The 11669-nt window shown below is 49.5% G+C and overlaps 6 protein-coding genes across 6 annotated transcripts; 3 read left to right on the top strand and 3 right to left on the bottom strand.

Moving 5' to 3' along the window:
- Positions 1–11: 11 nt before the first annotated feature.
- N7481_003854 (uncharacterized protein) lies at positions 12–831 on the bottom strand (the record flags this gene model as incomplete). The annotated part of the gene is made up of 4 exons (XM_057263073.1): positions 12–519; positions 607–660; positions 737–752; positions 801–831. The coding sequence occupies 4 exons, from the start codon at positions 829–831 to the stop codon at positions 12–14; spliced, it is 609 nt and encodes a 202-aa protein (XP_057124734.1).
- Positions 832–1078: 247 nt separating this feature from the next.
- N7481_003853 (bifunctional hydroxyethylthiazole kinase/thiamine-phosphate diphosphorylase) lies at positions 1079–2989 on the bottom strand (the record flags this gene model as incomplete). Its single annotated transcript, XM_057263072.1, is given in 8 exon segments — positions 1079–1333; positions 1396–1496; positions 1549–1925; positions 1977–2100; positions 2117–2385; positions 2437–2572; positions 2644–2820; positions 2890–2989. 8 exon segments carry the CDS (start codon positions 2987–2989, stop codon positions 1079–1081), a joined length of 1539 nt encoding a protein of 512 aa, XP_057124733.1.
- A 1007-nt stretch (positions 2990–3996) lies between these two features.
- On the top strand, positions 3997–5262 carry N7481_003852 (translation initiation factor eIF5; the record flags this gene model as incomplete). The annotated part of the gene is made up of 1 exon (XM_057263071.1): positions 3997–5262. One exon carries the CDS (start codon positions 3997–3999, stop codon positions 5260–5262), a length of 1266 nt encoding a protein of 421 aa, XP_057124732.1.
- Positions 5263–6162: 900 nt separating this feature from the next.
- On the top strand, positions 6163–6735 carry N7481_003851 (uncharacterized protein; the record flags this gene model as incomplete). The annotated part of the gene is made up of 1 exon (XM_057263070.1): positions 6163–6735. One exon carries the CDS (start codon positions 6163–6165, stop codon positions 6733–6735), a length of 573 nt encoding a protein of 190 aa, XP_057124731.1.
- A 411-nt stretch (positions 6736–7146) lies between these two features.
- N7481_003850 (aspartate aminotransferase family protein) lies at positions 7147–8472 on the bottom strand (the record flags this gene model as incomplete). The annotated part of the gene is made up of 1 exon (XM_057263069.1): positions 7147–8472. The coding sequence occupies one exon, from the start codon at positions 8470–8472 to the stop codon at positions 7147–7149; it is 1326 nt and encodes a 441-aa protein (XP_057124730.1).
- Positions 8473–9510: 1038 nt separating this feature from the next.
- Positions 9511–11653, top strand: N7481_003849 (uncharacterized protein; the record flags this gene model as incomplete). Its single annotated transcript, XM_057263068.1, has 3 exons — positions 9511–10241; positions 10308–10748; positions 10801–11653. 3 exons carry the CDS (start codon positions 9511–9513, stop codon positions 11651–11653), a joined length of 2025 nt encoding a protein of 674 aa, XP_057124729.1.
- Positions 11654–11669: the final 16 nt, after the last annotated feature.

Genomic DNA, 11669 nt, shown 5'->3' with positions numbered 1-11669 from the left:
TTACCTTCGACCTAAATCTTCGAAAAGGCCCCAAGAGCACTCTTAGTAACCTCACTAGTCTCCTTAACAAGGCCAGTAACAGCCTTAAACTGCGCATGACCCGCATCACCCAGTATCTCAAACAATACACTCTCACTACTAGTAACAATAGCACCGGCATCCCTCAATCTCGCCAGCGCAATCCCCCTCTCTTCAGGATTAATCGAACTAACCCCATCAACAAGGACATAAACGCGATGACCGCGCTCCAAAAGATCAAGTGTAGTCTGCGTCACGCAGATATGCGTCTCAATGCCGACGATAATCACGTCCAAAGGCCGCGCCGGAAGCTGGCGCTCGAATTCGGGGGTTATCATTGAGAAGAGGGTTTTGTCGATGTCGGCGCGGACGTTGGGGCCTGTTAGGTTTGCGGCGAGCTCTGGGACGGTGTTGCCGAGTTTGGAGCGGGATTGGGTGGTTATGTAGATTGGGAGTTGGAGGGCGTTGGAGGCTCGGATCATTTTGTCTGTTGTTGAGACGCTGTGGGGAGTTGAGGTTTGTTAGTTGTTTGGTTTGTTGGTTGGTTGGTTGGGGGTGTTGTGTTGTGGTTATTGGGGATCCCCTTACAGCTTTGGGAATTCGTAGATTTTACTACGGAATTTGTCTTGGATGTCGCATATGCTGGAAATTGAGATTTGTTAGATCGGCCATGGCATGGAGAGCGAGGGTGATGGTCGAGTTGTTTGCTAGTACGTACAACAATGCGGGGTTCTCTGATTCTTGTTAGAAAATGTGATTGAGAATTGGAGGTTGGGACTTACTGATTCGACTCGCGCGAGTAAGAGAAGCCATCTTGACGATTGGAATGTATCCTTTGAGAAATTTGGGAGTTGTTGAAGAGGGATGAATTGATGAGGCGGGCGGGGAACTCGGAGAGTCGGAGATGCGGGGAAGCGGCCGAGGGGAACCATCGGCTTGTTTTGTGGAGGGCATATATACTACTCGTACAACAAAAAACAACCATTCTTCTAGGTAAATTCATTCATGGCATTCTAATTTTGGTTATATACAGCCTGTCACAAGTCGTGCACCATATTTTTTATAAATTGATTTCCTGCACCTTGGCTCGGCCGGTAAACCAGCTGTCATCGCCTTTGCCCGCCGCGGTACGGATGGCGTAAAGCTCGTCGAGGAAAGCAGGCACGAAGCTACCAGGTCCGCGAACATACTCCTTGCTCGCCGCATTTTCGGCTGCGATCTCGTACATCAAGATACCCGACAGAACTGCCAGAAGTCGATCGGAGCGGTGGGCTGTGAGGAAACATCCTGAGATAGAACCAACGGCGCAGCCAGTCTGTAATATCATCGTTAGTCGAGTATGGCCAATAGAAATCGTGACATGGAAAAGGAACATACGCCTGTAACCTGACCGAGGAAGGGATGACCGTTCTCCACAGCGATGACTCGTTCGCCATCACTAAGATAATCAACAGCTCCGGTCATTAGAACGACATTTTCTGGACCGTGTTAGTAAAAGCACATAGTTATACTCATACATAGACTTCTTACTTTCGCGTCGGGCTAAGTCTCGGGCCAGACGAGCCCTTTGTTGCCCATCAAGGGTACTCGGTCCGCTATCCACACCACGCTGTTGGACTCCACTGCTGCCCCATACCTGGCGGATTTCGCCCTCGTTGCCCTTGATGAGGTCAAAGTAACCTCCGGCCATGAGATCCGATACTGCATTGCGTCGAATACCAGTTGCACCGGCACCAACCGGGTCGTAAATGACTGGGTTTCCTCGTCCGTTGTATGCTGTGATGGCCTTGAGGTAGTTCGAAATACTCTCGCTGGTCAAAGTCCCCATATTGATGAGAAGAGCTCCATCGAACTTGCACAGATCCTTAGCTTCATCACCGTACGGCGACATGATAGGTGATGCGCCACTGCGTGTTGTTAGCTCTGGAGACGCCCCAGATAGTGGACAAAGCACTTACATGGAAAGCACGACGTTGGCAACAAAATTAGCCACGACAAAGTTGATCATGTTGTGGACAAGCGGGTGTACTTCGACCATTTTACGGACAACGGCCGGTACCTCTTGCAGCAAGGCTTCGGTCTCTTTAGTTCGAGTGACGTGACGAGCCAGTGCAAATGCAGGGGGGGTTCTTGATTAGTTTGGCGAGCTCTTCCGCTGCAGCCCTGGGGTCATCAGCAGCCATTATGGCGCTGACAATAGCGACACCGTCCAGGGCCTTCTTGGGTGACTCTGATTGGTAGATCACGCGCTGCACATTCGAGTGGTTGATACCGCCAATGGCAACAGTGTTCACCGAGGTAGTGCTGATAGCATCCAAGATTGCTTGAGTGCCGGCAGTTCCGAGAACATATCGAGTATTGGTTTTACTACGGGGTTTTTAGTTTGCAATTTTAGGTAAAGCCGGAGTTGGAACTCACGTTGGAGTGGTGAACATCGTGCCGATGCCTAGGTAATCTGCCCCGTCGGCAATCGCCTTCTGAGCCTCCTCAAGCGTTGAGGCACTGATACCAATGATGGCATCCTTGGGGAGAATCTTTTTGGCTTCCGCGAATTCTGATATCTGAAGTCAGCGGTTTGAATCGGGAAGCGAGAATGCTTGCTGCGGGGGTATCGGGAAACAGTACTCATATCATCCTGACCCAGGTGCACACCCTCAGCTCCGACAGCAAGAGCCACATCAACTCGGTCATTGATTAATAGTGGTACTCCATATTTCTGGCAGATCTGGTGTAGCTTTCTAGCAGTGGCAATCTGATCTCCAGTGTCGCTCTTTTTGTCACGGTATTGCACCACGGTGACACCTGGTGATGTGGATTAGTCAATTATTCAGGGTAGATTGTTGCCGTAGCTCGAGAATACTCCTGGCATACCTCCTTTCAAGGCCTCCTCCACGACCGTGCAGATATCGCGACCTTTGAGGATGGCGGGGGTCGAGTCCGTGACTAGATAGAGCGACAGGTCAACCGCCATGGTGTGTGGAAAATCTGCACTCAATGCCTTCGAAACTCGATGAGACAGAAGGATAAACCACACGAAGTAGTCCGCCTATCACACACAGAGAGGGACAGAGTTGGTGGGAATAAGAATGCCTAAGCGCAGACGATCGCGAACCAGCATTTCGGCCGTTGGGAGGTGGTGGGGCCGTGGTTGACCTCATCGCGCAGTGAGGCTGGACTGCGCTGTGGTATTCGTATGGTGGCGTTGATAAGAAATCTTATTGGCCATAATATCAACGGATCAATTGATATAATTCTGTCAATATATGCCAATATATCCAAGACTATTACTATATCTATGGCCAAAAATTGCCCTCGTTAAGTCCGACCCAACGCCGAGACCACGTGCCGGCTGAGTCATCCGACGAATTTTATTAAGCGGGCACTTCCACTGCCACTTCCGACTTGTTTTTCTCTTCTCTTCCATCCACAATCATCCATCATCTCAGGTTTCCACACAGTGAAACCAACCTGCGTTAACTGTTCCAACAGTTCACGCTTTTTCGACTACTCCGTTAGTTTATTTGGTATCGCCATCATCACTCTACTCAACTTTTCATACCAGGGTCTCCGGCCTTTTACTCGGATTCCCTTAAAAAAGGTCGCTCTCGTTTCAAAGAGAAAACCTCCAAAGAAGTTCCCCGCGAACTCGTCTATGTATTCGTCCTCCGTGCAACATTTCGAACACCATCTGCCGCCCAAGCTGCAAAAGTTTCGCCTGTCGAAACTCAGCGGTATACACCTTAGATCTTGTGGCTGAACCGCTGCCTGATTCTTTTATCCTCATTTCGTGAGAAAATCCAATCCCCTGTGCACCCGTGCAACAGAATTCATCGAAAATCGAAAAAATCAACCTCGACACGCATGTCTTGTTCCACCGACAAGATTCCCGTCCAAATTACTTCCCGCTTCCTCTTCCGCAAGCATACCGTTCCGTTCTCTTGAGCAAAATATCAATCAACCCAACCACCAACCGCAATCATGGCCACCGTCAACATTCGCCGGGATGTCACCGACCCCTTCTATCGTTACAAGATGGAGAAGCTCCAGTCCAAGATCGAGGGCAAGGGTAACGGCATTAAGACCGTTATCGTTAACCTTGACTCTGTCGCTAAATCCCTGAGCCGTCCTCCTGCATACCTGATCAAGTACTTCGGTTTCGAACTGGGTGCCCAGGCCAACGCCAAGCCCACTGACGAACGCTGGATCATCAACGGCGCCCATGACGCTGCTAAGCTCCAGGACTACCTGGATGGCTTCATCTCCAAGTTCGTTCTCTGCAAGAAGTGCAAGAACCCCGAGACCGATGTCCAAATCAAGGACGAGAAGATCACCCTTGACTGCAAGGCCTGTGGTCAGCGTTCTGACGTCGATCCTCGCCTCAAGCTGAGCACCTTCATTGTTCGTAACAACCCCAAGGGTGGCAAGAAGGAGAAGAAGGACAAGAAAGCTCGCCGTGAAGCGAAGAAGGAGAGGGCCGCCAACGGCGAGCAGGACGCTAGCCCCGCTGATAGCAACGGCTCTGAGAACGGTGAAGAAGAGAATGGTGACGTTGGTATTGAAGCTGGCAGCGACGACGAGTTGACTCGCCGCATCAACTCCGAGGCCAAGGAGATTGATGTCGAGGAAGTTGAGGACGACAGCTGGGCTGTCGATATGTCCGAGGCCGCTATCAAGGCCCGTGCTCGTGACCTGTCCGATGACCTGAAGCGCTCTCTTGTGCTCGAGAACGGCGACGACGAGCAGGCCGATGGCCCCTCCTCTTACGAGCAGCTGGGTAGCTGGATTGTCGCCGCCGCCGCCGAGGCCGGTGATGTGACCAAGGTCACTGATATCGATATTTACAAGAAGGCTCGTGATTTCGGCATCGAGACCAAGCACAAGACTCTCGCCGTTCTGGCCCAGAGCATCTTCGATGACAAGATTGTTAAGCAGATCGAGGATCGTGCTCCCCTTCTCAAGAAGCTCATCACTTCCGAGCGTCACGAGAAGTCCTTCCTCGGTGGTACCGAACGTTTCGTCGGCCAGGACCGCCCGGCTCTGCTGACCCAGATCCCTGCCATCCTGCTCGGTTACTTCCAAAACGACCTCGTCTCCGAGGAAACCCTCAAGACTTGGGGCGCTAAGACCAGCAAGAAGTACGTCGACATCTCGACCAGCAAGAAAATCCACAAGGCTGCCCAGCCTTTCATTGAGTGGCTCGAGAACGCCGAGAGTGACGAAGAGAGCGAGGAGGAGAGCGAGTAGATTCTCGGGATATCTCTACCAGATTGTCTTGCTGTGATCCCTTTGGATGTTGACTTGATTGCTATGTCTTTGTTAGCTTTATCTTGAGTCCATCTCTGATCAAGGTCCATTCTACATAGGTCTAGGTAATTAGTATGTATCTTAGCCGACCAATCGCCACTCCTTTATGCTTGAAAACTTTTATACCTCTAGCCTCGGACGAGTAGACAACTGGCCGGCGCTACCTGGGCTCGGTCTCCGACGACGAGTCCACGTGGGAATCTCGCTAGGTGCTTTGAATTGAGCATTTCGAGGGAGCAGGGATCTTAGTAATGATGTATCAGAGGTTAGCCACTTGGAATGAGGCTCCTGTCATTTTTCTTAAAGCATAATAGGCTCTTCATTTAGTGTCGTAAACATTTGCGACACATAAAACATCAGTTTCGTATTGCCTCGCAGCGGGATGAGCGGCAAAATTCATTTTTCCCCATTGTCCAATTATTCATTGATTTCCGATGATCCTCTCGCGTTGCGCATGCCACGTAGTTCCTTCGTGGGAGATGAATAATGGTGTCTAGTCGTTTTAGCGCCGGGGCGTGGTAGTTCGAGGCTCAGCCTCGAGGGACAGCAAAATTTAGTCATATGTACGAATATCTTGAAGGTATAAAGACCTAGTAGTATTCAGTAATTCTTCTCATCCCAAAATTTCGTTTTGGAAACTTCGTCATTATTTCGGTCCTTGTTAGGAAAATCACTTCCCAAAACACTGCCCCCATCAAATCGACGGTCCCATCTATTGGAGACTCGAAGATAAAGACCTCCGGTATAGCTCATTAGGCAGTTTCGAAACCATGCATTGCTGAAACTTAGACCTTTTTGTCCCAAATCTCAAACAAGTCAGCCTTCAAGGGTCCCTACACCATGGCAGCCAACGCAACCACCGATATCGACGAAATCGCCAAGCGTATAGCTTCCATTACAATCGGAAGCTCATCGGTGGGAACAGGCTCCTATTGGAACCCAGAAGGACGAACAGACAACCGCGTCTTTAACTCTCTGGCGGTCTTGCTCAATATGCCTACGCCCGAACTCTCGCGCAGGACTGGGGTAGCTCAGCCTCGAAATGGGTCTGGGGGTATGTCGAGGCATGAAATTTCGAAGCTACTGAGGAGAACGAGAGAGCTGGGATTTGTTGCCACATTTAGAATATCGAATGTACCATTCGACTATAAAGGATTGAGCAGTGGGGAAATGTTCAAGCGGTGCAACCAAATGGTTTTGTATCTCCATCCACCTGGTCCAGATGGACACCGGTACGGCCATTATGTTGTTGGTGCTTCCGGTATACCTATCCGGGATTTCCAGAGCTCTGCGGGTCGCGAGAGACGAGTGATTGACGAGGAGGTGTACCCAAATGGGAGACAAGGCCGCGGTTCTAGTATTGTAAGTACTATCGTGGTTCTAGAGCCAGGTCCACCAGGCTGGTCTCCCTAGAACGTACTACTAATATATCTTTCACGTTTGAATATTATATGCACAGATAGTTTTAAGACTCTTGTGCCTGTTGCCAATCTCCTCCTGTCGCCAAACCTCTTTCGTCATTCAATTCCTTTCGTTGACTCTGGCACAGTTTGTCGGAATACCCAGTTCAGCTTCAAGGGTGATACCGTTTGACCCGGTCTCGAAATGATCTACAATTTCCAGGTGGTAAGAAGGCATTTGAATGGTCTATTTCTTGAAAATGAACCTAATATTCTGCTTATATAGTAGAGTAGGCTAACTGCGGGGGATTATAGGGCGACCTGGCCACTCGAGAGGGTAAAAACTAGCAATCGCATCCATCGATGGTGTCAAAAAACCATCACCATTAACATCCATAATAAACCCTCGTCTAGCCGAAAGTTCCTAAGCTCTCATAGTTTTCAATACATATCCAAAAGATTCATCCAATATTTGAAGACCTTCTTCAATCTCTTCAGCTGTCACGGTGACTGCAGGCGCGAGTCGGAAAACACCACCCATCCCCGGCAAATTGACAATATTGCAAGATAGGCCGCGAGCCATGGCACGGTCAGATACAAGCTGACCCAGTTCAGTGCCCGGAGCCTTAGTCTTAGCATCCGAGATAATCTCAATACCCTGCAGAAGGCCACGGCCACGAATATCACCGATGCACCAATACTTCTTCTGGAGCTTGGCAAGACCTTCACGGAGCTGGGCACCACGCTCAGTTGCACGCTGACAGATATTATCGCGTTCCACAATCTCGAGTACCTTGTTACCAACAGCAGCCGTAAGAGGATCGTTCAGATGAGTAGTAAGCCACAGGAAACCGGCCTCCTTGCAACCACGCTCAATCTCGACAGTGGTGCTGACGGAGGCGAGAGGAAGACCACAGCCAAGAGTCTTTGACAGAGCGAGAATGTCTGGTACAACGCCATCTTTTTCGAATGCGAACATTTGTCCGGTCCGTCCAACGCCCGTCTGGGCCTCATCCATGATGACGAGCATGCCACGCTTGCGACATTCGGTGAACATACGTTGCAGGTATCCCTCTGGGAGGTCCAGGATACCACCAGTCGACAGGATAGGCTCCATGATAAAGGCTGCAAGAGATCCCACGCTCTGGCGGTCAATCATGCCCCAGGCAAAGTCGAGTTCAGTCTCCCAGTCATAAGACCCATCGGGCTTCCGGAAGGGAGAACGGTAGGCATAAGGCGACGGGAAAGCGAGCTGGCCAGGTGTGACGGGACCTCCGTTCTTACGGCCGGCCGAGTATGTAGCAGATCCAGAGCCCTGGGTTAAGCCGTGGTAGCTGGCGGCAAAGGCGACAATCTCGAACTTGCCCGTATAGCACTTTGCCATTTTGATAGCGGCCTCGGTCGATTCGGAACCGGTATTTAAAAAGAAGGACTTCTCGAGCGGGGCTGGAAGAAAGCGGGCAAGGCGCTCGGCCAAATCAACCACGGGGTGGGTGATCATGTTGCTGAGAAGATGGTCGAGTTCAGAAACATAGTGCTTGACGACTTCGACGATTTCAGGGTGAGAGTGGCCGAGAAGAGAGCTCATTTGGCCGGAGGTGAAATCGAGAATGGATCGACCGCTCTCATCATAGAGACGAGTACCCTTGGCCTTGGTGATCACGACAGGGGAGAAAGGTACACCAGTTGTCATAAGGTACTTGTCAGCCTTTGACCAGAAGGTGGCGGAGGTTTTATCGACGGAGCCCATTTTGAAGGTGGAGAGTTGAATGAATTGGACTGGATGCGCTTGGGCAGAGGTACTGATGAACAGGAATGGATATAAAAGAAGAAAGACATCTTAAATAAAGAAGATTTACCACATGTAACCTTCTATGTCAAGGATTGTGGAGGGAGGTATACCCAAGGTATACCCAAGCTGAGCAGTGGTACTTCTACCCGCGGCGAAGTGGTGGGTCTTGACCGCGGCTAACTTGAACCCATGCAACCCCGCATGAGGATAAGGATGATTTGTTTCATTGGATGATTTGGCATACTACTCACTATTCAGGAAGCTGATGGGAAGACAGACTATTATCAGAAAAATCGAGTAAGAAATAAAGTATAGTAGACTCTAAATAAACGTCCGTGCGCACTATACGAATCCAAGATGTGTGAGAGAGTCTTGATGTTGGCTGGCGGAGGATGAACTAAATAGTGGGCAAATCATCAGTTACAGAGTCAAACAGGTTTCTTAGGTCAATAAGCCTCCGAATGGTCTAAGGGTATTGGCCTTGATCATTCGGAGGGAAAGAGTGAGGAGGCTTTGAAGAGACGCACAGGGACCGATGCGTGCCTACCTTGTCTTTTTGCTTTTTTTTCAGATAAGGATCAAAACCTGGCCAGGGCATTTGACATGCCTTACTTTTGCTTTCTTCTCTTTTTGTTTCGTTTGTTGTGGTCGTTTGTGGTCGTTTGCTGTTTACAGGTCTACCTAGTCAAAGCCAATGACAACATCATAGCAGCTCCCAACCCATACTGCATTCTTAAATATTGAGCAAAGCCTTAACCCAAGCATATCAAGGTCTTAGTGTGGCAGAGCTATTCAACATGAAATTAGTGAATGTTGTCCAGAGTTCTGGGAGGAAAATATTGGGCGTATACAGTACACAGTAAACAGTATAATCACGTGCGCGGAGTTTGCCGCGGAGTTGGCCGGTTGAAGAGAGAGAACTACTAACTACTAGTGTACGGAGTCATTGCCATTTCCCACAGCACTCCAATTTCAACGATTGATCGAGAAATTGAAATGGAGGCTGAATCGCATTCCCAGAGCACAAAGAAGAATGAGGGAAGACCATATCGGTCCCACCTGCACCCAGCATGTTTCGCGTGCAGAAAGCGCAAATCGCGCTGCAAGACAAGAAATACATCGGCCACATGTATCATGTGCCAGGCGCATGGAACAGACTGCAGATTCCCACGCCCGGACGATCCATTCCAGGCGACAACCCAGAAATCTCACCCGCGGAAATCAGTGGCCAATGCTCAAGCTCGTTTTATCGGAGATCCACATGGCTCCCTGCGCCCCAGATCGTATAACCCACAGGCATTGGGACAACATGCAGATCTATCTGGCCCTTCTCCGGAGAACCTAATTCAATTTGACTCGTCGAGAAGCACCCCGGCGTTTCATGCTGATCGGCACTTGTCTGGCTCGAGAAATGATAGTGAAAGGGACGGCTTTCCAGATCTTATCGGTATTGTTGCCGAGGCCGGAGATGACAGCTCTCATATTATCAGCCCGGCTGTTGCAGACGACAATGATATTTTGGACAGTTATCTGTCTACAGCACAGACCGAGAAACGAAGATGCTTGGCTCGCTCTAGCTCCACATCGAATGGCCCGTTGAGACCTGTACGGTTCAATGTTGTCCCTAGGAGACCATTGGGTGTTAGTGTTAAACAGTCTGTTGCAGAGTCGAAGCTAGAAGTCATTGAACGATACATGGACCCGCATATTGATGAGTTCTTGAACCTGTGAGCATTGCGTGCAAGGTACTCGAAGCCGTCAAATTTATAAATTGCTAATGAAATGAAAATTAGTTTCTTCCACAAAGCAAATCTTTGCTTTCCTCTGTTAGACGAAGCTTCATTCAGAAATGCTTATTCAAATCACAAGGAAAAGATATCCCCAGCACTATTATGCTGTCTCTACGCCAACTCGCTCATTTATTGGAAAGGCTCATCGAAGCTGATATACACCGGCCGCGTTCCAGACAGCCATTTCATCTGGAATCAGGCTAACGAGGCCCTCAACTCCGAGCTGTTCCTCTCCCCGGGAATTTCAACGGTTCTTGCTATATTGATAAATGTTTGTGGAAGGCCTAGTACTTCTATGTTTGGCAATGGTGGTATGGTGGGCACTGCAGTTGCTTTATCGAATGCACTTGGTCTGAATCGTGACCCCTCTAGCTGGACGATATCTCCATTAGAGAAAAGCTTGCGCATTAGGATATGGTGGCTTGTTTTAATACATGATCGATGGTATGCTCGAAGTCCAAAGGCTCTTGTGGAAATTGACTGACATCCATTTTAGGTGCAGCTTGGCTTACGGGACACCTTTGCAGGTCCACCGAGCCCAGTACGATGTACCATTTCCAACGATAGAAGACTTATGCCACCCAACAGCCGAGCCATATCAGAAAGGAGCAGCATCGGTGTTCATAGCTTTAACTACCTTGACCGATGTACTGGCTCGATATCTAGAGCATGTTTACAGCGTGTCCAAAGAATTCCCACATTCGAACGCACATACTCTGGAACAGATCCTGAGCGACTGGGAGGAATCCTTGAGTGATGACATCCGCCGCATCGTACTGAGGGGTACACATCTTGATATTCCGGGGGCAGCAAATTTTCGGTTGGCATATTTAGCGGTCAAGCTACTGCTACGTCGAATTCAATTAGACCTCAATAAAGGATCTGATCTCACAGCCAAAGACGATACAAAGGCCCCATTCTTTATGCAAGCACAACGAGCCGCCGAAGACATCGCGCACCTGATACAGGAACTAGACGCCACTCAACTCAACGGCTTTTGGATTCCAGTGCATTCTTTCTCGATAACATCGGCCACGATGTTCCTGCTGCGTAGTGGGCTGCGGATGAAAGACCAGGGCCGAAATATGCCTCTGAGTATTGCCAAAGACATGATCAATGTTCTCCATACACACCGGCAGAATTTCTGTTGGGACCTTGCCGATAATTGCCTCGCAGATTGCGGGGAGCTGGTTGAAAAGATTGGCATGGCAGTGGCAGATTCTGATTTGTCAGTTGGTGCAGCTGGGCCTGACTTTCCGGATTTCTCGGAAGATTTGGACATCGATCCGGCTATATTAGAGGAGTTATTTTTTGGAATCTCGGGCTTTCCACAAGGGTTCGAGATTTGAAATTGTATGATGCGAG

The sequence above is a fragment of the Penicillium waksmanii genome (genome assembly GCF_028829765.1).
Source record: "Penicillium waksmanii strain IBT 27052 chromosome Unknown utg000004l:1.0-5674109.0:1.0-5678898.0, whole genome shotgun sequence".
Taxonomy (NCBI): domain Eukaryota; kingdom Fungi; phylum Ascomycota; class Eurotiomycetes; order Eurotiales; family Aspergillaceae; genus Penicillium; species Penicillium waksmanii.
Note: the sequence above shows the minus strand (reverse complement) of the source record. Positions and strands in the feature narration are given on the sequence as shown.